General features: G+C 36.7%; 3 protein-coding genes across 4 annotated transcripts; 1 reads left to right on the top strand and 2 right to left on the bottom strand.

Moving 5' to 3' along the window:
- Positions 1-850: 850 nt before the first annotated feature.
- On the bottom strand, positions 851-10,139 carry Lgr3 (Leucine-rich repeat-containing G protein-coupled receptor 3). Its single transcript, XM_076802366.1, has 21 exons — positions 9,711-10,139; positions 8,962-9,081; positions 8,806-8,883; positions 7,985-8,087; positions 7,515-7,586; positions 7,342-7,413; positions 7,021-7,164; positions 6,746-6,814; positions 6,287-6,358; positions 6,146-6,217; positions 5,974-6,045; positions 5,388-5,459; positions 5,179-5,250; positions 4,996-5,066; positions 4,542-4,703; positions 3,746-3,891; positions 2,970-3,120; positions 2,168-2,297; positions 1,898-2,088; positions 1,562-1,720; positions 851-1,452 (listed from the first exon to the last, which is right to left on the bottom strand). The coding sequence occupies exons 1-21, from the start codon at positions 9,796-9,798 to the stop codon at positions 1,319-1,321; spliced, it is 2,250 nt and encodes a 749-aa protein (XP_076658481.1). The 5' UTR covers positions 9,799-10,139; the 3' UTR covers positions 851-1,318.
- A 1,128-nt stretch (positions 10,140-11,267) lies between these two features.
- On the top strand, positions 11,268-15,560 carry LOC143362335 (odorant receptor 82a). Its single transcript, XM_076802389.1, has 6 exons — positions 11,268-11,870; positions 13,994-14,279; positions 14,357-14,456; positions 14,765-14,878; positions 15,062-15,217; positions 15,304-15,560. The coding sequence occupies exons 1-6, from the start codon at positions 11,375-11,377 to the stop codon at positions 15,352-15,354; spliced, it is 1,203 nt and encodes a 400-aa protein (XP_076658504.1). The 5' UTR covers positions 11,268-11,374; the 3' UTR covers positions 15,355-15,560.
- Positions 15,561-16,200: 640 nt separating this feature from the next.
- On the bottom strand, positions 16,201-27,033 carry Hrg (poly(A) polymerase hiiragi). 2 transcript variants are annotated; one of them, XM_076802394.1, is made up of 12 exons: positions 26,579-27,033; positions 25,681-25,914; positions 25,348-25,591; positions 25,005-25,109; positions 24,767-24,917; positions 24,483-24,694; positions 24,099-24,396; positions 23,349-23,525; positions 22,950-23,071; positions 22,675-22,845; positions 22,328-22,426; positions 16,201-22,058 (listed from the first exon to the last, which is right to left on the bottom strand). In XM_076802394.1, exons 2-12 carry the CDS (start codon positions 25,896-25,898, stop codon positions 22,005-22,007), a joined length of 1,851 nt encoding a protein of 616 aa, XP_076658509.1. In that variant the 5' UTR covers positions 25,899-25,914; positions 26,579-27,033; the 3' UTR covers positions 16,201-22,004. The 2 variants fall into 2 exon arrangements, with proteins under 2 accessions (XP_076658509.1, XP_076658510.1); XM_076802395.1 differs by having other exon boundaries at positions 22,277-22,426.
- Positions 27,034-27,253: the final 220 nt, after the last annotated feature.

Below are 27,253 nucleotides of genomic sequence, written 5' to 3' on the forward strand. Positions count from 1 at the left end.
TTAAAATTGTTACAGAATTGTAGTTTCTATTCGTTTCCATTTTTGTGCAGTTGATGTAGAAAATTTTTATTTCGCATATGGATCCGCGATCTATTCTTTAATATTTCATGCAACCTGTTCGGTACTCGTTCGAAGATTCCGCAATCGTCAATAGTTCTGAAAACCTGAACCGACGTTAGGTAGGATGCTGCCCTAGTATCAAAACCTGTTGCGGTTAGGTGGGCGAGCGAAAATCAAGTCAGTTATTGTTAGTTGCACAATAAGAAAATCATACGGGCTGAACTGACCCGAAGGATTTCTTGATAACGGTGCAGCGTCGTGGAACACGATTGGCCGATAGATCAGAATGGAAGCAATAAATTTTTCGTATGCATTCGTAGTCTTCGTTAGGGGTAATTTATGTACCGTTTAGAGAACGACTTCTACGTAGGAGTACATAACCAGCGCGTCCTCGGAACACTATGGTCGTAACTTTTGCATTGGGAATGCAGCTCGTAAAACCTCTGCTGAATTCTGCAAAATTGCGTGCAATAAGCCGACGCCGTTCGTTGGACCGATTAAATCGTAAAAACTGTCATTATTACGGTGTTACTACCGCGGTAATACCGTTACTAGACAACAGAATTTTTAATTATTCAAATCGATCCGACGCGCTCCTTTCGAACTTATGGTTTCAATTTATTTCTATCGATCGAAAAATGGTCCGCGACAATTGCGAGAAGCAGCGTTCGAATAAAAATGTGTTTCTTTTTAATACGTTGAAAATAACGTAACTGTACTTATCATTTCTTAAAAATAATAAATTATTCGTACCGTTAACAATATTATTTGTGTTTATTTTAACTATATATAAATGTTTTAGTAATTGCAAAAACACCGTTATTTTAGCTTCTGGGACATGATTCTCTTGCTGGTAACAAACTTTTATTGTTCAACTCGTATAATACAATTTCAGCACCGCACGATATTTATTAGAACATTAGTATCGTGACACATAACCGTTACCTGTACTTCCGTTGCTGATTTAATGCAGCAATATCATTCGTTATAGCTCTCTTTAGTTGTAAGCCCAACAGGGATCTAAATTACATTTAGACAAATATATCTCTGCCATATCAGATTTTCTGAATCTCTCAGGCAGTGTCGTCAGATTAAGACTTGTGTCCCACTCTAATTAGAAGTTAACTTCCCCTACCACCCCCTAGTAGGGGAAGTTAACTTCCCCTTCCACACTGCTGTTCACGTGACTAATACTGGCAGAGAGAGGGTAACTTTTTCCCTCCCCTCATCTGGCGACGCTGCTCTCAGGAAGCTGCGATTAATTCTGCAAATGATCTGCTTTTATAGGTAAAACGCAACGGAACCTACGAGGCTTTTTATGATCGTTACGAGTTCCATTCAGGAGGAATAATAGCACATGCTTCTTGCTTACTGTCGCCAACTCTTGAGGATCTGTAACAAGTTTAATGACAGATAAAATTAGATTTGTTCAATACGCTATTCGAATTTCTATTTCAACCTTCTAACTTTAGGTGACAAGTATAAAGATGTAGATTCATACCTCCAGAGGAACTTTTCCGCGAAACAAAACTTCGAAATTTTTCAAAGCATCCATTATTCAGCCTTTCGCGAAATTTTGGAGTAGTGAATGTGTATAGTAAAGGATTAACTGCACTGTTAACGGGAAGTATGAAAACTACCAACCAGGCGTGCAAATCCGCTGAAATAAAAACGTATTAAGTTCATTTTTACATATCAGTGTTATTTCATTACCGTTATACGTGTAACTATTTGTAACCAAAACGCTTTCGTTATAATTTCTTCTAAAATATATTCTCGGAAGTATACTTTTGTGATGAAAGAATATTTCGTTAAAATAAAATTTCCCTTCGCGTACCTGGTATAGGATACATCATCATAGCTCTAATTTTGAGAATGATAATCGGCGCCCAACAAGCCGCATCTGTTAAAACTATAAAGAAGAACCTCAGAGCGAATTCAGAATCACGAACAGACAAGGAACACGCGTGTCTTGTTTTCCAGATGCTGACAAACATCCCCGCATAAACGTAGCCGATCGTGATCAATCTGTAACATAGAATGTCGCAAAAATTATAAACTTTTTCATTCTCAATAATAAATAGAAACGGTGAATTCAGTCTTTTACCCTGTCAGATTCAATCCCAAGAAAATGAAGGCTGAGTATTCCCATCCAGTCGAATACGGTTCATCAATATGTAAGGGAAAGCACATTCCATTGACTCCATAAAACTTTGTACTGCTTTGCCAATGAACAACTATCAACACGATAAACAAAATTATTATTACAATTAGTGATCAGCGTTTCTTCATTTCCTGAAGAAACATTCGAAAAATCAATGCAATCATTCGACTGTGGATTTTGTGCTACATAAAATACAATTTCATTAAACGCGTAATATTTTAAACTTATTAGGCCTATTAGGAGAGAAAATAAATTTTGATTTTACTCGAGTTTGTTGTTTGTTGTTCTTGAGGTTGAAAGAAAATGAGAACGAAAGTTTCAAGTTTTATGAAAGCATGTATAAAGTAGATACAACGAGAACAAATGATATTTACTGAAGAAGAAATGCGATAAAAGTTAGGATTAACATTCGTAGCAGAGTAAGGATAACGAAACTAAACCGGTCACATACGGAATAAATGTTTACCGATCAGTCGATAAAAATAAAGTTCCGATAGTCTCGTGGACTATTCGAAGTGATTGCTTCCGAACGATCACGGTCGAGTATCGAGCAATAAAACAGGAGACGCCAGGCTTAATTGATTCACAAAAAGGCAAAGATAAGATAATGATGTCAAGCTCGTGTTACGTTATTATAACCGGCGGGTTAACTGGCAGCCGGACATCTTGATAGGTTATTACATATTATCAAGGATCATGCAGCCGCGTGCTTCACGAACAAATAAGACGCGTCACTGGGACGAACCTGGCACAAGCGCTAGGGTAACGCCGATGATCCATATGACCATCACCGTTGCGGATGCTGTCTGCGGTGTCATGGTACGGTGACCTTTCAGTGGTGCCACGATTAGCATATACCGCTCCAACGACATGAACGACAGGATCAATACTGAAACCTTGACAGATCGGTTCTACTTCAGTGCATTTAACGAGGTAACAGATCCGCGGAGACAGTCGATCCTTCGGTTCGGTTCAAAGGAATCGTTCGAGCAGAGATCGAGAAGTTATATTTTCTTTCGAAAAAGTTGTGTTCGAACTTTGTGCTTAGCAAAATAATCGTACCTATCCAATTTTTTGTTTCTGGTTAAAAATGTTACTTATTTTTAAAGCAAAATTAGAAAAGAATTGTTTTCAAACGGTACGTGCTAGCACAACTGGAAAACATCAAAGAATTTTACACAACAATATGCCTCGCTCTACTTCTCTTTAAATATCTCTGAAACTAATGCGCGGATAAGAAGAAGTATCCCATGAATGAAGAAGTATCCCTGGTCTTTGTACGTTCAATAAAATCCCATAATAAAAAATATATGTTTCCATTTGAAAAAACAAAGTTGACCTTCAAATGACCTTGGACACGCCACCCAAATAAAAAACTGATACTGCCCCCCTCGAAATCCTTGGACACGTGTTTTACACTTTTTGAATATCTTTCATACTTACTTTTTTAATGAAAAAAAAAAATGTAGAATCTCTTTTTTAATATTCATTATGCTTTAAGTGGTATAAAACATCGTGTACCTCCGAAGACGTCATCGCCAAAATTCCCAAACAGATGCACAACCAGGATGACATCCAGGAACTGGCGACTTGGTTGTATTTGTCGCGGAATTTCATGTCCGTCACGGCGATTACGAACAGATAGATTCCCATTAACGTGTCAGAGACTGTAAAAGGATTATGTGACTCCAATACCACGCCCATGCGAGTCAAAGATTTATGATCGACGATATTAGGGTCGATCAATCGTTTTTACGGCGACTTGGAATGTTTACAACGCGTGAGTTTTTTTAATGATAATGCCCTATTTTGCATCAACTTATGCACCATTATCTATAAACAGCAGGATTTATTGGGCGACTGCGAAAGATCTTGACACCATCTTTATTAATGATCGATCACGTAATTCCGGCTGTTATTCACGATTCTTTCCAGAAACTTCATAATTTGCACACGAGAAGCTTGCTGATTTTGAAAATAAGTATGCATAATAATAAGTCTGTGCTTCGCAATCATCCACCGGTACACGCCCAATAAAATAGTTTAAACAACGAATAGACGGCGAATTTTATGCATTTCTGACAAAATCGAACGGGTGAAATTTAAAATGGCGAGAAGGCTTTAAAAATTCAAGGAAGCCGATATATCACTTTTGATCTATTCAAATTGTTAACGAGAAAATAAATATTTCTCGCAACCGATGCAGAACATTTTTATTTTGCATAAAGATTCGCAGTCGGATTATGAACAGTAGTGAATCATAGCAGTGAAAATGAATAAATTGAATGTAGGTACATTACAGTTCGTCATGACTAACCGGCCAGGTTTCTGATGATGATAGTGAGTACCCGATTTTCATCCTTAGCGGTAAATCTTCCCCAAAGAACGAGCACGTTCCCCGTACAAGTAACGCAGGATATTACCCACACTGCTGTGCGTAGTAAAGTTTTATCCAGCAAGTGAGACAGTGACGAGACACCTTAAGTTAAAGACATTCCTGTGCTAAATTAATTGTTTCGATGCATTTATGCGAGCTGTGAATGGTTCCGGAAATTCAACTGGCCTACCTGGCCTAAATAATTTATTGCTTCGACGAATTACTGAAGATAAAAATAAAAAATTTCATGACAGCATGATTTGTCATGCAATGCGTTTGTTGTTTGTAAAATATATGTGTATACGAAGAGAGAAATTTATCTAATAAACAAGGTAGGTATGGGACAATATTTTGGATAAATTGAAAACATCTAGACTTCGTGCAATCCTCTTACCGTCGCTGAAAGGTCGACATCGTTGTGCCTTCGGTGCATAAGTTGCACAATAGTGAAATTTTTTGAAATATCTAATAACATATCAATTGTAAAATTACATAGGAAATCGTTGAGTCCAATCCAAACAATTTCATTCTTATATGAAGGATACCGGTCTGATTAAAAACGTCCGAATCTACTTACACGTAACTCAGCTGATGGAACCCGTCGAATGCGTTTTTGTGCAATGTATCCAAGTTTATATCTTCTAAATCACTAAAATATACAGTTACACAGTTTAATTAAAATTACACAACCATTCTATCGTTACATATGCATTGTATTTAAATAAAAACAAAATAACAGTTTACGCACATGCAACAACGTGTACACAATATGTAAATATAACTTACAGAGACTGAAGTTGCCTCATCGGATACAGCACCGCCATTGGCAAATTATGCAGATGATTGTAGCCCAATTCCCTGCAATGAGATTGTTGAAAATTATAATTATAGTAAACAGATACGGTATAGGATGTAATGTTACGTTAGGAAGATATTTAAAAATGACGAATTGTTCTGCTTCTCGAAGAAGTGGGGTAGCTATTTTCTTATTTCGAAATAAGAAAGCGTCGTCTTATATCAAAAGGGATATCGAAAGGCTCAGCAAATCGGAGTAATCGCGTCACAGAAAAATCGAATAAAATGATTTCATGTGTAGCATCGACGTTTATATTTTATTCTGAAGTGCTGAATAATACTCGGGATTATTTTCCGCGATTCGGATAGCACGAGGAACTGCAGAGCCTCCTTATTTTCGTACGTGACGCGCGAATAAATAAAAGTTTTAACGTCGGCCATACGTGACATTCCTACCGTTTGGATTTCTAACGGCGTGTTCGACGGTAAATGTCGAGTAAATACGTTGCAAGCACGCGCAGCAATAAGACGTGTATCGTTACAATTTACGTGGATGTCCAGTTTCGCCGGTACTTACAACTTCGTTAAATTTTTCAGCGGCCGGAACACATTCAGCGGAACGCTCGTGATTTTATTGAACGCCAACTTGCTGCAACAGACATTTATTTCGACGATATCGTGACTCACAACCGATATGATCTACAATTTTTCAAAAGAAATCGCATAAAATAGACGTTATAGTGGCTCACAGTTCGATCAGCTGTTCCAAATGCAGGAACGTGTCCTCCTCGATCGTTCTTATTACATTTTTCTGCATGCTTCTACAAATTTTACATATAATCAATTTTAATTAATATAATTAAAATTTTAATATTCACTTACGTACGTACAAAGATTTTAGTGCAGGACATCCGGCGAAAAGAGTGTTCGGTATGGTTTCAAAATCATTCTGGTCTAACATTCTAGAAATTTATTGCCAGACTATTAAATACGAAACATAAATTATTTGCATTCATTGTAAGATGATGCAGGAGTTATACACATTAATATACATCTTCGTAGGAGGTATGTATTAGTGCATAGATATTTATTTCTTTTCTTAATAAGTTTGATAAGTTGCGAATTCAGAGAATTTAATCGATAACAATGTTATTTTGAAATTCTTGAAATGCTTGTACTGTTTTGCGTTCGATCAACTTATTTTTGTCATAAATCTATAAAATCCGCAGTTTTTTATCATTGAAAGTAATCGTAAACGTGATCTGATATTAACTATTAGACTTTTATGCATTTACGACAAAAACGAATAGATTAAATTTATAACTACGGTTATAAAAATTAGGACTTACATCTCCTCCAGCGTCGATCGATACGGCAGTTGCAGAGTTCCGGACGTTAATCGATTTTCACTTAAATTGCTACAGTTCATTTACAATATGTTAAATGCGGGAAAAGCATTAGGAATACTATACTATAATTTATTTGCATCGTATAAAAGATATCGGTAGTTACTGGAAACGCTGTCTTAAAAAATGGAGACTCGTATTTTGACAAATATGATGTAATTAAAATATAGTATAATATAGTATAATTGAATATTTTGCAAAATATCTCTTTGACTTACATGAACATTAAGCTCGTGCTTCCATCCAGGTCTGACAAATTAGCTACAGTGATTCTGTTTTGATTCGCCCACAAAGATTCCAAGCTCATTAAATCGGTAAAATGGCCGGGCAGTAACTGGCTGATTTTATTATTATTTATAATTCTGTGTGCATATACATCAGCGTTAATTAGTTCCCTTTATAATTGTAGTACCCAATCCTAAATTCTAATGTTTATTCCGTATAATTTTGCAAAATTAACTTCTCTAGTTTGTGAATCTTCAATTCCAGACGACCCGTTCTTATGACAATGTAATCAATTCTATAATAATTATACTTACAGCCAATATAGTTGCGTTAAATTTGCGAAAGCTCCAACTTCTATTTCATGAATGTTGATGCCATCGAGATATCTAGAAAACAAAACGTTCCTCCCTTTGCAGTTTTTCTTAAACAATCTCTAATGTTTATACTTAAAAAAAAAACACTGTAAGAACCGTTTTGGAAAACTTACAGCATAAGTAGATTTGGGTATTGCCCAAAAGCGTTCGCTGGAATATGTTCAATGGAACTATTGTACACAGATCTAAAAACGTGTGCCATAATTAAACTAACGAAAAAGTGTAGTTAAAAATTATTTAGGATAGTAATTAAAAAGTAGTGGCTGTTACATAAAAAGAACATTTCAGACCCTAACTGCGGTAACACATGTTTCTCTTTATAAAAACAAATATTCTCTAACAGCAATGGTGTAGCTTGAGCACAATGGTGGAAATATTTCTGAAACGATCAGTACTTTTATCTTTCTGAGATCAGACTGTAAAATGTAACATGTTTTAATTTTACAGTTCAATAATTTTACAGCTCCATGTCAAAGAACACTAGTTGCACAAGCCTAATTTAATCTTGCCGAAAAATGGATACGTTACATTTTGCTCTCTGACAATCAATATTTAATATGAATTGTTTAATACTCATTCATACATCCCAGTAACGTTGACCGAGAAATTTTGTGATATTTCAGAATATGAGTGGCATATTGCACGACAATTCTCATAAATGCATCTCGGAGGAGTATCGGTATAATCTAAAACAAATTGACAAGTCACTATTGCAATATTGCATTTTTCAATATTGTCAATGCTAACACTTTGACGACCGGCTTTACGTATACGTCACTTCTCTTGACTAGTGGTTATTTATCAGCCGCTGTCATGCAAACGTAATTTCATTGTTCCCAGACCCGGCATAACAACTTCAAACACTCATTTTAAGTTGCGCGAGATTGAAAAGACTAGGACGAGTCATAAATAATTTCCGTTTCTAGAAATAAATTATAACGATTACTTGGTCCGTGGACTTTTATGCATAATAAAAATTGTATTGTTAATTGTATTCGCGAAACACAGGAACTATATACCATTTACTACCACCTTTCTCAATAATTTCATTCAGTTAAAAACAACTATAATATTTTTATAGTTTTTAGATGTTTTACCGTAGCAGTGCTTCCAATAACGATGCATTTGTCATGCTAATAATCTAACCGCCGAGTAAACGGTAACAAGATGTTAGATAATAATAAATATACAATAATTATATCTTAACGAATTATATGTATATTTTTATTGATGAATAAAGTTAATGTACTGTAAGTTATGTACGATTCTAATATCTTTTAGGAACAAAACTGAATATTTTATTCACCGCTTGAAATCAAGATGGGTGATAAATTTTATAATAAATTATGTGGCCGTCAAAGTGTTAATATCCTGCCTCTGCGTTCGGTCGATTAAATACATTACCGCAATGGGTTTCCTTCACAGCTTTTATTACAGAAGTTCTGTTGATTTCGAACCAGTGCATCCATCCGTTAGAGTCAACTATGCGCGATATGACAGTTAAAATGTAACAGTTAAAATAATTAACGAATTAATGAACAATAATTAAAAGTGACCTACAGCATTCTTGCTCATCGTCACCATAAGGGCAGTTCTCTTCCTGGTTGCACCAGTATTTTTGAGGCAAACATACCGTCGTGTTATGGCAGAGGAACGTTCCCATCGGGCAGCTTGCGCTATCTGCAATTAGGAAGACAACATTTCCGGTATTCCTTTATCGTTTCAAAATCATTTTATTGAACGTAGTAACATTGTCGGCGGCACGTTATACAGTTCGCAAAAAGAGTGGAGATCTATCGAAGATAATAACGCGATGAATCAACGAAATTGGCTGAAATCGGTGGTGAAAATTAAAGGAATTGTTTGAAGATAATTTGTTTCTGCCATTACAACGCGATTCCCCTTTTCCAATCGCTCGGTTGCTTTCTCCTCTTCCGTTTAATCTTCGCAAAGTCTACCCAACCGATATGTGTGTCTATTCATTTGAATCGTCGACAAATTGTTCTTATTGATGGCAAAAAATGATCACGCAATCTAGATGGTGTTTGTGCGCATTTTTATTTACTAATTTACTTCTCATCGTATTTTACAATCTATCCAATATGTAACGATGTAAAGTTGAGATAACAAAAATTTGATGAAAATAAACAGTAAATACAATACATAGTTTATACCGATATGGGTCCTGCGATGTAGTCAAGTAAAAGAATTGTTCATCGAGTTAATATGAGAATGAAAAATATCTTATAATTAGACTCGTTGATTTCCAGTTGAAGGGTTAGAAAATAAAAAAAAAAGCAACACCGTACCTTGATTAAAATAATACATGAGTCCCGAAAGCAGGCACAGAGATGCGATCAATGACGCGCCGATCGCACCGATGCGTTTGTACCTCATGTCGACTGGAGACTATCGATTCTCTCGGCAAGATCTCCGACAGGATCTCAGGCGTCGCCGTTCCGCTCGAGTTTCGTGCTTTCTTCGAATGAACAATGTTCCCCGCGAGTACTCGGTGCAACGACTGCATGACACTGATTGCATCCGCCGGCACGTTGCAAGCTCCGGCGTCGCGCACACGCGCTCTTCATCGTCCTCGAGCCAGTATCCCTTGTCCGTTCGGCGGACGGGATTCTATTCTGCATTTACATCGATCAATTATTCTTATCTTGACGATCTCAATGATACAGATAAACGTCTCTGATTGGGGAGGATATCTCGCGGCGCCGAAGGTAAAGACGTTAACCATGACATCGATGGAGGAAGTGTGCGGTTCCACGAGGAAACTTTCAATTTCGTTTTACCAAGGTGTCAATATGAATTGAGTTCACCGCCCAATGCAATTATAATAATATTCCTCGTCTCTTCTTTTATTGGGAGCGGACGTAGCTGGTTTCTTCGGATGGTGGAAGTCGCTGCTTCTGACTCGATATCGAACGATATTATTATGCGGTGCAGCCAATTTTTATTCGTTGAGGGTTGATTCTGACAAACAGATAACGGTTATTAGTTGGATTAATTTCTATTACACCTTGCACTGCTATTCATCTTGCGGTTACAGGAGTTCCTCGTCGTTCAGAATTTCATAGAAAAAAAGAAAAGAAATTGTAAAAGTAATTGTAGACCGTAACAAAATAGAATTTGATTTTAAAGGGAATTAATAACATACGTAAGGCAAGGGGTTGACTCGCTTATTATCGTTATTATCGTTTGAAACGAATGTATTATACTTACAGCACAGCATTCGATACGTCACTTTATATTTCCAGGCTCGACGTAAATGCGATTTTTCGTGCAACTCGCGATTCGGGAACGATGTAGCCTGCACGCTAGTCTTCGAAAGAACTGAAGCTACAGAAGAATACACAGGTCCGAAAGATATTCAAGTTTCCGATTTCGAGTTGGAAAGTTCTCGGGAATTTGCTTCGAAAAGTTCTTATTCTTCGAGTTCGTGGCTAACAGCTTGCTACTATGCAGCTGTATCCATACAGTTTGAAACAATGCTGTGACATTCTGGGCAATCACGAATCGCGCCGGATGGCGTGACTGTTCGTTCCCAACGTGCGACTAAAACTCTCGACAGACTACGTGATTACGCATTAATAGAAAACTAGTATCGATCGAAAGCTGGGAAAAATTTCGTCAAACTTTTGCTGTGGAGTTTCAGTCGAATAAGAGCTATCCATAAGAAAACTCTGGCTACTGAAGGAACTATACTCACTTTATACTATCATGGTTTAACAATGCAGTTTATTCGGTGAACTGAGCAATAACAAGTAATTCTGATTTATCGTTGCAATAAGAAACCGTGTTAGAAGTTATCGATCGTCGATATGTCGCAGTTAATTTGCTTTTCCTCGAGCTAAGAATGGAACGTAATCAACGCGAAGAAGAATTTGAGGTCTCGGTGAATGATGTAATCTATTTTTAAGGGCATCTCGACGATTCGATATCTCCTTGGTTCCCGTAACGAGTCATGGTCATGACACTGAACATTCCCGGGTTGAAGAAACCGGTATCACTGAATATAGAACTGTTCTACGACGAGAACGTGCTGTCATGGAGCAAACGTCTCCTGAGCTTATCCGGTCTCTGGCCGGATAATCGGAACGACGTTCGGTTCTTCTTCTATATCACCTACGTCATGATATTCACCTGGCTGGAGATCGTGACGCTGTTGCAGAACGTTCACGACCTTGAGAGGACGCTGAAAAATATCACGCTATCGTTCCCGACGATCTTGATAGTGCTGAAGGCCGTGATGTTTCGGTTGAACATGCACCACGTGTTACCTTTGCTGGCAGTCGTGAAAAGGGATGTGGAGCACGGCTTGTATCAGTCGCAGGAGGAACAGCGAACGGTGGTGTGGTACAACGTGGCCGCCACCATGTTCTCCACCTCGTCCGCCTTGTCTTTGTTCTTCGTGCCAACGTTGTTCTACGCGAAGCCGATCGTCAGCTGTCTTTTATCGAGTAAGTCCGATCGAACGATCCCTATCTGCGATCGAACGCGCGCCTAACGGCCGGCTTCCCGCCTAACGGCACTGAAAACATACCACGATCCAACAGTTTCGCTATTTCACCGATAGAACAATTTTCTTCACGTAAATTGTCTATTGCTAATATTTCCAGTCGATCAGAAAATTTCACAATATTTTAACACTGGAACGCGAACGATATTAACCCTTTGCACTCGGTTCTATTTTCATTTTAAAATTGAATTTTTCTTCCGTCTTAGAATATTTTCATTTGAAAACTAAATTTTTCTTCCGTCTTAGAGTATTTTCATTTTAAAACTAAATTTTTCTTCCGTCTTAGAATATTTTCATTTTGAAACTAAATTTTTCTCCCGTCTTGGAATATTTTCATTTGAAAACTAAATTTTTCTCCCGTCTTAGAATATTTTCATTTGAAAACTAAATTTTTCTTCCGTTTTAGAATATTTTCATTTTAAAACTAAATTTTTCTTCCGTCTTAGAATATTTTCATTTTGAAACTAAATTTTTCTTCCGTCTTAGAATATTTTCATTTTGAAACTAAATTTTTCTTCCGTTTTAGAATATTTTCATTTTAAAACTAAATTTTTCTTCCGTCTTAGAGTATTTTCATTTTAAAACTAAATTTTTCTTCCGTCTGAGAATATTTTCATTTTAAAACTAAATTTTTCTTCCGTCTTAGAATATTTTCATTCATACGGAACTGATACGATTTCCACATAAAATATTTCAACGTTTAGTAATCTATTAAATACAAATTTTGTAATGTAACAGATATTTCGTAATATTTTTTGTAATTTCTTTGAAATAATTCCACAATAATTTCTAGCGGTGCTTCAGAGTCACCACTCGAGTGCAAAGGGTTAACTATTCGCCGATTGTGAAAACAGATCTGTACCCCGGCGAAAATACACAATTTTAACTTTGTGCTATCATTTTGATACAACAGTCGGCACCACCGTTTACGTTTTCGGCTTAGCGTAAAACCTGTAAACAGAAAACGAGAACCTTGACCAGATACAATCTATTGCTAACTGAACAGTGATATTATAATACAGGAACCGTTGATATTCGATTATATTTATTCGATAGATATTTGCGAATATTAATAAAATTATATATATTCTATTCTATAAATATATATATTCGGTAGATATTTGTGAATATTAATAAAATTCGATAATGTGCTATCTTTTTGCGGATTCCTTTTCCGTAAAATCTACATTTGAGATCATCCAGTATTTGAGGTGACGTTGCGAAGTAACAAAGTGCCAAGTGGTAAAGCAAAACGTAATGCAAAAGGAATTGCCAAGCCAGAGCAGCGCGGGTATTCCCATAAAACGGGTCGCGCGTAAGAAGCTGCGGCATTAAGGACTTAATTTTCAGCTTTACACGCTCGCTACAGCGTTTCATTTAACCCACGAGGTAACGTTGAAACATTTCAGACGACCCTCTCGACAAACAAAGTGGTAAAAGTCCCGGTTTTATTGAACTCGCCGGTATCATCAGACCGGTGGGTTGCACAGGTGTGATAAATCAGGATTTTAATGTCGAATTTTATCAGCCGAATCTTGTACGAATATTCGATGCTCGCGTAATTGCGCGTACAGTTATATCTTGCAAGCAGTTTTATGGTATTCCAAGCGACAGTTACTTTCTTCGCGATATGCGAATTGTTACGGGCCTGTCGCCGTTTGTTAAATATTTTCAACGACCACCGGCGGCGTGACTTTTTTCGAGGCCAATGTCTCAGTCTCCCTTCATTGTCGCGGGAAATTCCTTCCTCTCGGAAAATGCGAATTTTCGTGCATTCGTGCGAAAATTGACAGCCTACAAGTATAGTCTATTTTTATTAGAAAACATCTGTTGGCTGGTAGGAGAAATCTCTCATTTATTCACGTTTCTACAAAACAATTTCTGAAAGTGGAAATTTCATAAAGACTGCGAAATATTTTAATGAAATGAAGAACAGGTTTGCATACCGAAACGAATTTCTTGATACTAGTATGGCGGGGTTCACGAGTCGTACGTCACCTCCAATTTAATTTTCATTCCCGTTCGCATATTGTAGTGTTCATTTGTTTCTCCAACCTCTTGCAGATTACGATAATTGCACTCTTCCCTACGAGCTACCTATGAAAGTGAATCCAGTCTACGAAGTAACGGAGATGTACACGTACGCGTTATTCTGCGTGTGTTTAGTGCCAGTCAGTATGATGTTAACAATCGGTGCGACTGGCGCCGATAGTCTTTTAGTGACGTTGAATTTTTACCTATGCAGTCAGCTATCAATTTTGTCGCAACGCGTCAGAAATGTTGATAGCGATCCGCAGAAACAAGTATCGAAAATGCGAATACTCGTCGAACGACACATTGAACTACTAAGGTGAGGTGTTTAAACTTTAGACTGCGGATGTTTATGCGAAACAGCATTGAAGCACAATATAGTTATTTCGATTGCAGATTGGCCTCTACCTTGGCAGAAACGTTCAGTTCGCTTATGTTTGTGCAGACTGTAGGTTTGATATTTTCGTTGTGCATCGTAATCTACCAATTGCTTATGGTAACGTTACAAATTCGTCCGAATATTAAATAAAATTAATTTCATTCGACAACGGATCGCTTGTCGCGACTTGATTTAATTGATTTGTTTGTTTGATCTCCCTCCAAACTATTTTCAAAGTAAGAAAAACGAGAGTAACATTGAAATTGTTCGTACGCTTCATTTATTCGAAATGAAATAAAAACGAAAAAGATTTGTACGCTTCGCCGTTATACTAGAAGTGCCGTTGAGTTTACAGTGTAATTATATATTCTCCAGAAAAAGCTATTCGGTCGTTTAATGAAATTAAGCATGACAATATTTTATAGACAAGCGAATCATCTGGCGGAGACGTGAACACGATACATTTTATTATTTATTCCTGCGCGGTCGTGTTGCTGGCATTTTGCTACTGTTTTCTAGGGGAATGTCTAATCGCAGAGGTAATTATATTTATAAGACAATTACAACATATGTGAGAACGAAGTATTATTTTATTTAATCGTTTTCGTATTACAATATGATACAGTTTTTAAGAAATTAAAACATTTTTATAATATAGAAGCAATTATTTCACGGAATATTTTCCCTATAAAAAATCATTTCGTACTGCATATTATTTTCAGAGCAGTGATATGCAGCTCGCCTGTTACTTTACGAATTGGTATGAGTTGCCTCATGAGTATGCGAAATCTTTAATGTTTTGCATCGCCAGATCCCAGAAGCCATCGCACTTAACCGCTGGGAAGTTCTACGTGTTTTCGTTAGAAACGTTTGGCGTCGTGAGTTTCCTCAACATTGAACAATAAAATCTATCCACACTGTCTCGAACAACAATTGTTTAAACGCATTTCATGTTTTCCTTCAGATAATGAAAGCATCGATGGCATATCTCTCTGTCTTGAGGAATATTATGTAAACATCCACGGATAATACAATTAATACATGCAAAATTGTTACGATTCCGTTTGTCATTTATTGGACGACTGTAAAACGTTGAAAAATAACTGAAATATACTGTAGATCTCTACGCAGAATCAAAAGGATCCCCTGCACTATTTAAAATAGTATTTTAAATATTTTTTCTCGAAAGTTTGCCCTGCATTAAACTTACGAGAGAAAAGAAGAATTTTTACTCATCTTGATTAAACTGGTGTTCCAAATATATTGCGCTTCTTCCAATAATGTGAAATAGGATAGGGTTACCAAGAAAAGAACAAGAACCGACAACGGTAAAGCAGAATGACGCACTGTCGATATACTGCAACAAGAAAAGTCTTATGAACAAGTCGCGAGAACACTTGCAATATTTATTAGCACTAACCGTACCCAGCACCAAAAAGAATTTATCTAGATTTTTGTTATTTTTGTTGTAATGTATGCTTGAATCGATAAATTGTTTGAATCGAGAATCTGAGATTGGCCATTTCACCGGCACCGGAAGTTCTTAGAATATTCCTTTGTTTAACACTGGGTTCGCGGAGCACCAAAAAATAACATGAATGTATCGATCAAAGTTTGTAGCCATTTTTTAAAAGAAAAGAAGGAAATCAATTTGTGAAATAATTGCTCATGGATGCATTTTTACAATCTCAATATTCGCAATTTAAAAATATTAGAATCCGTCATTTTGACGTGTCCCGTAAATCTAGTGTTAAATGCTCTAAGTCTGTTTAGACGCTCTTACCCAAATGAACTTCGACTGCTCAGATAATGTAATGAACAATGCGCCATCTTGCCGGATAGTCGCCGGCCACCGTGCATGTGGCTGAAGGAATTAAAAGAATTTATTTCGGTTTATTCAAGAAAGATACAGAGTGTACAGCTGCCGGGCATACAAATTATGCATCGAGTTCGTGCTTCCCGGTAAATAATCGCCCGTATTGCCACATCGAAGCACACTGGACTCTGCCGTCGTTATCTCTTTGCAACGACCTCGACCCCCGCGAATGTCCTTCGACCTTTTAACAGATACTTCGCGATACACCCCCGCGACGTGATCCTGCGCCCCGACGGAAGCCTACAACAATATATTTACTTCCGGTGGCAGGAACTTGATTAACAGCGCGAGATTCGCCGAGTCTCGTCGACGCCATCGTTCAAATTTTCGTACGAGTTACAGGACAATTAGAATCGCGAGACATTAGATACCAATGCACGATGGTATGGAGTCAGTCTCTAGATGTGATTCTTCAACTTTCCATTAGTGTACACCGGTACCGCACAATTAACCCCTTGACGTACGAAAATTAAGCGAAACTCGATGTCACCGAAAATACTATTACGAAATGGTGAACTTATCATTCGGGAAACTTAATTAGTGAATATTCGTATTAGACACGTTGCTGGTAATATTTGCTGTTAATGTTACGCGATATTTTAATACAATGTGCTATAAGAATTACGTATTCGAGACGTCTTTGTACGTCAGGGGGTTAATATACCGGATTACAGTGTTTACTCTATATATGTCTCAAATGCCTAGCTGATAAGAGTCCCAGATCTTCGGCGTGGATCAAAAGATAGCATCTCCTAGCCGATATATGTCCCTGGCTAGACCCGTATTTTGGACATATATCGAGTAAACATTGTATCTTGTACGAATTTTATACGAATTTTTCGAACTGATTTAACGTTTTTGTCATGATTAACCTTCCAGCACACTGGTCGAGGTTGCAAACTCCTCAACGAATTTTCGCTTCGGTTGCAGCAGTTTTACAAAACAATAAGAACAACCGGGATACCTACGACAAAGCTCTGAATTTTTACAGAAAATATAAATGAACAAAGTCGATACTTCTGACCCGTGTACTGAACAGTTAATCGTTGTCTTTTCTGAACTACAATGATTTCGAATCACATCTAGAACTCCATACCGTTGCATCGCACGCACGGAACCGGTGTATCGCGACACTCGACGCTGTGCAAGCACATAAACACATGGTAATGTATTCGATGCGTTTTTATTCATCATTCAGACAAATGACTCACTTTCACATGTTACACTCAGCCCTCGGATGCATTCGCGTTTACTTCCAATATAAAATCGTGCCTCGCAATTGTGTACCCCGACTTTCGTACATGAATTACGCGGTGTGGTGTGTGCACGTTTACGTATGTGTTGTGTGTTTGTGTGGGTCTGTGTGAAAATGTGTAAGTATGTATATGTTACTCCGTGTACGTTACGGAGATCATTGTAGCAGAGTGTATGTAATACGGAACAACGTCCGACGAGGATGATCCTGGACGATCGATCGATCTCTTCGAACGGCGAAAAATGTCGGAATTCTACACTTTCTCGAGAAACCACGCGACTGTAGAGATTATTATTCAGCCTTGCTTTCAGCACCGTTTCTTCTATTTTTTTTTTTTTTGTTGTTGTTGTGTACGAGCTTTTTCAGTTTTCGTTTTATTCGCATGCTTTGTTATTACCTCTTTTTCGTCTATTTTCTCTCGGTTTTTTTCTGTTTTATTGTACAAGAGGATATATCACGGACGATATTCACCGTTTTGTCAATAGTTATTGTTTTTCTTTTTGTCTTTTTCGACGGCTCGGGAACCACGCACCGACGGCAGAAACGGTGCGAGGTTCCCGAGGATGGATCGAGGAAACAAAAAGTGTGCTATAGACATGTCTGCCGGATGTTACATACGCGATCAACATATATATATATATATATATATATATATATATAAAGTTCAAGCGCACGATCTCGTTTCTTACTGTGTTTTGTTAATTTCGAGGGGAAGGGGGATTTTCATTTAGTTAATGAAAGAACGTGGTATTTTATACACGAGGATAATCTTGATGTTCACTGTTTATTGTATACTTCCTGTACATGTATATGTGTAAACATGCATGTCCGCCTGTACTATGTGTACGCGTGTACGTGTGTGTGCGTGCGCATGAACCACCACGTATCTTTCGATTACTCTGTCGTGATGATTAATCGAATCTTAATCTTTGCACATGCTATTGCAATAGTAGAAAATTAAATAATAGTAATAATGAATCGGATATCAACGATAATAGTGATTATTATAATTATAATAAAAAGTAAATCATAAGAGAATATAATATTAAAGACTACGATATTAATAATACGAAAGTCTCGTGTACACATAATTTATAGAGCCTTCGATGAATATAAGCTACGAGATAGTACGTGTACGTAAATTAAGAAATGTTCTTTGTGAGATTAGAATTTTTCATTAATAATACGTCGGAAGGTCGTACGTCGTATTTACCAGGTAAATTAAGTAAAAAATGTTTGCTTGATTTCCCACCTCGTGTTTACACCTTGACCGACATCAAACGAAAAAGTTTCGATTCGAAAAACTGAATTAAAATTATGTTCAATTTGAAAATTTCGTCAAAGTTTATTTTCCCAAATTGAATGTCGTTTTGTAATCTACAGTGTTGCGTATTGCACAAATAATAGATCGCTTTTCGTAGTTACCTAGACAAATGTCACCACCGATACAAATTTTCAAAATTAAACCCGTGTAACGCAAGGCAAACGTTAAAGTAAAGTTTTTCTATAGATACAAAGGAGATGCTTATAATTAAGATCTGGAAAAGTGAATCTTGATTTATGGGTTGTACAAACGATGAGCACAACCGAAACAATTTGACTCGAGCAGAGAATAATTAATATATTCTCAAGAGAGATATTGAATCACCGACTTCCATTGCAGAGTAAACTTATTTATTCGGGCCTTGAAGAAACGCCATTTTTACGACAAGAATATTCACCTAAATTCGAAAAGAAAAGTGATCTTAATGTGTGCGGTCGCGAGGTTGAGGTTCAACGTTTTGCTGATACTCTTACAAAATAACAGAATGTTGCACGAGGAGCACAGTAAACCATAACGCGAAGAAATCGTTTACTGACAGACCTTTCTTGATTATACAATGCATTATGTATACGTTACTGCAAACGCCAAGTAAAAATTATTACACCGACGCTATCAACAAATCGAGCTCTGAAACAAAAGAAACTACTATCCCAAGATTACATGTTATGTACAACGAAATGGTCCCTAACCATCGAAAAGGGGCTCCTATAGTATTCGCAGAGTATTGTGACAAGCCTTAAGTCTTCTGGTACGAAAGTTCAAACGTGTGATATGCGCCCTTGAGTAGGATACTCCAATTTTTATGAAACTCATGTTCCTATAGAAGACGAAAAGAAAAAATCCATTACTTGGAATTAGCTGTGTAATCAGATTTGTAAAAGATTAATTTTGGCAAATACTTTCTTAGAATAGTCCAAACATATTCAGAGTTTTTACTCTCTCAACTATAATTGTTTCTATATCTTGTATTGTTTCTATAAGGAAACAATGGGCACGTAATTACAGTAAACTTGTAATAAAAACATGAAACAATGTGGAAACTGATTAGCTATTAGACTGTTGCCCATCTTATATGACTAATGTTTGTCACTATTAATACTACATGAGCATAACTAGTACACATAGCCACTGCAAACAATAGATTAGCTAAATCTAATCTGTTTCCTTACCGTAGCCGGTTGATTATTTCATATTTTTGTTATAACTACAGTATTTACGAGCCTACGTCTACATAACATTTCTTTTAGTTTTACTTATAGATTGCATTGATCATGTTCTGGTAAAAGAGTCATCAAAATCGAAGTTCAACACCGTAAACACAAACCACAACAGTTGAACGATTCGGAATGTTAAGGCTCGTGGCATACACCTGTGCTCGAAGTGTATACAGTATACAGCGCGTCAAATAATGATCATTATTTCGATGCATGCCGTAGAAAGAGAACTATACAATTTAAGATCATGTGCTTCTCGCGTATGTATGGGAGTTTCAATGCTTTTGTACATGTACAAAAAAGAAAAACAGAAACCATGTTCGTATACACTATTCGAATTCGCGGCGTCTACCCTGCAAATACTTAAGTTTCACGTTATGATGCACAATGTTTGAATGATTCTTGGCCGTTTGAGGCGTGCGCACCGTGAGAGAGTCATCGAAACATTGTGCACTACTTGCTTCAATATTTGTGTTAAAAAGTGAACATCAAATACCTCGAGACATTCGATGGACCGACATGCCTTTAACACAAAGGGTGATTCAATAGAAGGAGAGAAAAAATGGATCGGTAAGACGAGAAAGCTGGAATTAGGAGTAGATGGGAGAGAGTACTATGTAACTGAGGATGATGGGGGAGGCTGGAAGGCAGTCGAACACCTGAAATCACTCACCAACAGGTGACAACGGATGGTTTGAATAATCCAGATGCCAGTCCCTTGTTGCATCGTTAAAGCTATAACGTTCTTCTGTGAATAAAAACTAAAAAGCGACTGCAATACGATATAACTCATTTTACGTAATACGATCGTCAACAAACATAGTCAATGGCTCGATCAGGAAATGTTTCATCGACAAATGTGGGAACACGTTTTGCTAGCAGCGATCGCTATTCGACGCTACTTGTTTCCTTCGTTTTGTAAATGAAACATTGGATGTCTTATGCCAGTGCCGGTGATTCTCATTCATTACCTGACTGGTTAAGGATACGATACAAAAAGAAAAAAAACTAAAAGAAAAAAAAAAGTAAGCAGCTTAAGTATAACAATAGCATATGCATCTTGAATTGAGCTCCACTTAATAGACGTTATTCTAGCAATTCGTTCAGCGGAGACGTTATAAATAATATTTAAGTAATGTTATAAATATGTACTAAACAACTGAAGCAAGTAAAACGTACCATCATGTTACCGTTACACAATTTCTCAAAAATAACTCAAAGGCAAACCGCTCTCATGTATTTTACACCGACGCGCGAGTAACGTTGCGCACGAATTATTTACAACTTAGCATACTTAACCCCAGTTTTTTTTTTATACTTTATCTACTTATGCATTAAAGAAATGCGGTTTTTTTTTTATACAAGAATACGTTCCACCGTATCATTTTTCTTTTTCTCCCCTTTTTTTGTGTGTGTGTTCCTTTTAGTTGAAAATCCTAATACAAGACTCTAATGCAATCGTCGTTGCCCGTATTCCCGGAACGGCGCAGTGATGCGAATTCTTTTTTAGACTCGTCTCCCCGTGTCTTCCTATCTCTTTTCGTTTCTTTTCTCATAACTTCGTTGAGTAAAACTTATCGTATAAGCAATATGTACAAAATGAAATATAAAACTAAAATTATTAACCTTACAGATAGTGATGGATGTTTAAGTTTCGTGTTACTTTTAATCGTTCCGTTAAGATTAGCCAGATATCGCGGCTGCGCGGCTCGTAATAAAAGGTAACATCACAGACACTGGCACAATCATTGATTCGTGGCATAATTGTTCCCATTGACTGTCGATGTTGTTCAGTAGTATTAAAATCAGAACGTCTGTCGCACAGCCGTGCACCGATTGATTCCAACGGGTAGTCTCTCCAACACATCGCGTTGCTTTGTTTTTACGAAACGGGGGACTTACAGTGGGCAGTGGATGGTTGCGTAAGATGTGATTACAGTCTAGATGGCCCGGTGGAGCATCTGTCGATCGACTTGAGGTAGTAATCCTGCAGTGGTCAAGTGCAAACGTATCCCTCCTGCGCTACTGTAGATGCACCAGTAGGTCCATCCTGAAACATCACGAACATTTCTCAGTATAGAAACTAGCCGTCGACAAGAAAAACTTCAATCAGGTAGAAGACTTCAATCAGGTATACATCAAAGAGAAAGAAGATGATCGTACGTTGCGAAAACTACAGAAATCTCCCCGCTTTTTACCTCTTCCTGACACCAAATTATGTTAAAATCCTATATTCACTTACTACACTCTATTGTTATATGTAGTTACCTAATTCTGTTCTATGCTGATTTATTGTTCATTATATGTACAATGTCTTACATCCTTAGCAGTTGTCAGTGTTTGTTTGTATTCATCCAGGCTAAATCCGGAATTGCTATCTTCTCCACAAGATTGAACCACTAACGATCCATCTTCTCCCTGTGTAAACATAAATATGCATCGTTTACGTTTATCCAAAGTATTTGATGCTAGAGCGTCGCACTGTGGTTCAAATAGGTGACTAGCTAGACAAAAATAATTTTGCATAAGGTAAAAGATTCTTTTTACGTGAGAAACAATACCTAAAATCTTTTAACTTGTGCAAAATTTTAGAGATTGACTTTTGGCCAGTTAAATCGGCCATGTGGACCACTGTGCGTCGGAAATAATGTGTTTGTTGTCTGTACCTGTGTAACTTGCTGGTCGTTATCGTTAACCTTCCGTTTCTTGGAACATGCGTCCTGGTTCGGATCCGACAATCTCTTCCTACTCGCTGCGTCTCCTGGGTTTCGCGGTGAGATGCTGCCAGTATTTCCATTACCAGCAATGTTACCATTCTTGTGTACACTGCTAGAAACCTATTTGACGAAATTAAATGATAATCAATGATTATTTTAAAATCGTATACCACAACGCGAAAAGCATTTGAATTGTCAAAAATTAAATTGAACGGTCTGTATACCTTTCTTTCTCGTTTGATCAAACTAGGTGCAACGTAATTGTGTAGGTCCTTCTTCTTCACGTGCTTGGCTTCTATCCACATACCTTCCTTCAACATCTTCAACTGTTCTGCTTGTCTCTGAACTGAAATTTTATACACAGTTGGTTATTCAATTTATTCGATAAGGAGATCTGATAAGAAGACCGCACGATTCCAGAAATCTCTTTTTGGACAAGACCATATAGACTTTGTAGTATATATCCAGTACTGAAACACCCTAATGGCTTTTTAAACTCCCTTTTCATGAAAGACAAAGGCCCGCTAGACGGAAAGCCATTAGGATTTTTCAGTACTGGCTGAAAAACAATTTCTGGAACCGCGCTGTCCCCTTGTGTGAAATATATATCGAAATGTTCTTACTTGAATCGACAAAGGATTTGATATCGTAAGTCAGATCAATATTTAAGTTTTCGCTTTTGGCGAACAGTAAGCCGATAAACCACATGGAGCAGTGGCCCTCCGGTTCTGGTTCTAACGGTGGAAATGCCTCCGGGTTTACATGTGCCAATGTAATGTGTTGATTCCTTTCCAGTGTACCTGTTTTAAAGAGTTAGGATTTTGCCATTTTGGCATCCGTGGATTATTAGCATTGCAAGTATGAACAAATTAGTATATCAAATTCAAATTTGATGAATCGAAAAGACACAGATTAAGACAGAAGTTCGTACAATTCACTGATTTACAACTGCCGCTTACTCCTGCGAAAGATGCATATGTTTATCGGAAGACCTGAGAATAACTTTCCTTTTTAAACTGATATTTCAATAGAAAAGATAACCTGTTTTAATCTACGTCATTTAACTGGAACAAACGGAACATAATGTGATAACTAACATCAAGGCCGGGTGATGCTTCGTTAGCGATAGTTTCTAAAAATTTTAATACGATTGATAAATCTTCAAAGTGTTATATAATTCAAAGACGAGCAAAAAATGCAGTATTATGGTACTGTAATGACTTTTCAGTACCACCGTTTATCTTTTATTCACGTTTTTAAGTAATGTCTTGCATGTAACATAAAATAATGTTCCTTCTCCGTGCAGTCGCAAACAAATTTGCATATACTGATCAAATTCAATAGAATATGTATTGTCGTATTCAATATTTTACCTATCAAGTGCCGTATTTTTGACTCGACAAGCCCACACCATTCAAGTTGATCTTCTGCGGTTAGACTTCTCGCCAACAATACAATATAATGCTTGTATTTTCCAAAGAAGTTCGGAGGTTCGAATAACTTGTCCCACGTTGCTTTCCCCATGATAATTTCTTCTGTTATGGACAATCCTGTTTCGAATGCTTCTTGCATGATAGTTCTTGTTGAAACTGATACGTTGAAAGTGGAATTTTGTTGGGGATATGCTGGTGTGATAATTGGCATCAAATGATACCTATCGGATATATTTACCTATGCAAGGAAAAGAGTTTCAGTGTAAGGTATTTCTTGCACTATGAAACATGATTGACGTTAACGAATATAATAAAAATTCTTACCCTTGGATCCCAAACTGGAAACCCCAAATTAACATTGTCTGGTGGTTTTAAAAGAACTGGTTGTGGCCATTTCCATTGAGAAAATACAAGGAAAAATTTTTCTATTAGTGTTGCTGCAACAGCATTGGGATAAAGTTGACATGTTCTTGCAACCAACATTGCCCACGACACACCTCCTAGGTATCCCAGCACATTACTGTATATGCCATGTCCTACGAACAGGGAAGATACAGTTAGACAAAGCAAAATTTCAACTATAAAAATAAAATGAACAATAATCTTACGTTTTGCCCATAATTTAATAGCTCTAAGTGCCAACCTAAAATTTTCTATATTAGGTACTAAACGCAGTATTTCGTCTGTTACTCTGCAACCATTAAGACTTCTGACACATTTCTGATCAAGGTTTTTCAAAAGCATATCATCCCTAAGGTCCTGTATACGAAAACAAATGTATTAGATTCGTAAGTAGCGCACACAAATTATAAATTCATATAATTAATCGCAAAGAATTTTACCAACCATTGAATCAGGAATTTCTTTAAGAGCTAATTTTGCAAATAGCATATCGATTTCTATACCATCGAAGTTCATTTTTATAACTGGTACAAACGCCTCTTCTACTGCCTGAAATATATTAAAAAATATAATGTATTAACTACACAATCTTTTATTGAAATTAACTGGTGTTTCACATTAGACTCATGAATTATATATTCACATTGAACCTTACATAAAATGTAAACTAATGAATAATCTAAGTATAGATTGCTATACTTACTGTGCAAATGCAAATTGGGAAAGAAGTTGATATTAAATGGGCAATTAATTATTACTACAGTACAAGATTGGTTAAAATACGCACCCTTAAATCTGTAACTTCTTCTTGCATTTTCAGTAACTCAAAGAATGATGAAAAATAATCCGACCTATAGATGTGACGTGGTACAACACATAGCGCATCTATATCAGCACCTTTGTGATGTACCCCTAACCTATATGAACCAAAAGTATATATTTTACCACCAACTTTCTCGGCAACATTGGATGGCATGTTTCTGGCGATGCTTGTGTCCCTTATCCATTGCTTCACCAGTGCATTTAATTTGCTGAATAATACGAAATAATAATTAATATCACATTTCAATAATATCTATTGTATAAAAAATAAAATGAAACTACTATAAACACAAAGTACCTTAAAATTTCCATTCTATGATTCAACTCCTCTTCCGATTCAAATACATTATAAGGTTTTAATGCTTCCTTTAATTCATTTGTCCTAGAAAGATCACTGGGCTTTGGTTCTGCTATACTGATAGCAGATGTCATACCCAATGTGCGTAGATTTCCTTCATTCGAAGAAGACTTTGAGTTCGAATTAGTACCTTGTGATGACCACATTTTGAAATTCATTAACTTTATTTCAGATCTGAAATATAAGAAATTGTTATGTTTACTTATGATCATATCAAATTGATATTATTGTTACCAGATTATGCAAACAATGAACTATATTTTAGTATTACTACCAACTAAATAACAAAACAAAATTTTTATAATTGAGTGGTTGATAGAATATTTAATACAAATTTATACAAATATATTTCCATAATACAAAGTAGTTTTAAATAAATAATTAACAATGCTAAAAATATCATTTTTGTTAATTAAACTTTCATTACTAGCTTTGGACAAACTTTTCTAAACACATTTGTAAGATAAATAAATATAACAATTATAGAAAACTCTATAGAAAAAGAAACAAACAGAGAAAAGAAACTGTTTCACTTAAACAATGCCTATAAAAATAATAGGGTGCAATAAACTATTGCAATACTATTGCAATATGTATTAGGAAAACAAAAATTCAAATATAGGAGAATGTTATTATATCAAGGAAACAAGTAGAGCGTAAAAGAGAATGATAAAGCAGATAAAAGTGATACGTTGATTCCACAGTAGTATTTGATAGTTTACAAACTATGCAGCATTGTTGAGAATATCTTAAACGCGGAATTTTCTTGTACAGCATGTGCAACCGGGGGAAAAAAGTACGTGAAATCGTGACGATCTTGTTGTTGTTAAGTCCTTACCGCTTAATACTTTGTCAAAGATGCAGTGACATGATAAAGACAGAGAAACTTCGTACGTGTTGTCAGGTTATAAAACACGCAAATTGTTGTAACAAAGATGCATTACGTCCATCCAAAGGTCGCGGAAGGTTCCTGAAAAGGAAATTGTATTCCTAACGCAAATAGCACGTTTTGAGGACTTTGTTTAGTCGTAAAGCAGCGTGAACAACTTGGTAAACAATTTACGAGGTAGCAAAAGAACTCCGAAAAACGACGGTTCGTAAGTCATAGATTGTTCGCGTCTACACGATTATTTTGTGTACTACCAACGAGCACAGATCTTCCATAACGTTAATCATATGACACTTCACACCCGAAACACTTCATATCGCGTTCTACCATGTAAATAAATAGTTAAACGTTATTACTTGAAAATAATGGACACACGTAGACCCGCACCGCACCACCGACAGTATAAATATGGCGTCCCCTGACGGCTCAGCCAGCTCTTAGCTCAGTGTGCATGAACAATGGCATAGTCAGAACGGCATACAAAGAACGACGCGTTTGCCACCTTGCGGTGAAATATAAAACTAATGAAGTTTCTCTGTAAGCTTTACGCATTTTAGAATAATTTTCTTGTCATATTAAACATTTAGGATTGTAAGACTAATATTTATAACATATGGTTTTACG

Source organism: Halictus rubicundus, chromosome 16, assembly GCF_050948215.1.
Source record: "Halictus rubicundus isolate RS-2024b chromosome 16, iyHalRubi1_principal, whole genome shotgun sequence".
Lineage (NCBI taxonomy): Eukaryota > Metazoa > Arthropoda > Insecta > Hymenoptera > Halictidae > Halictus > Halictus rubicundus.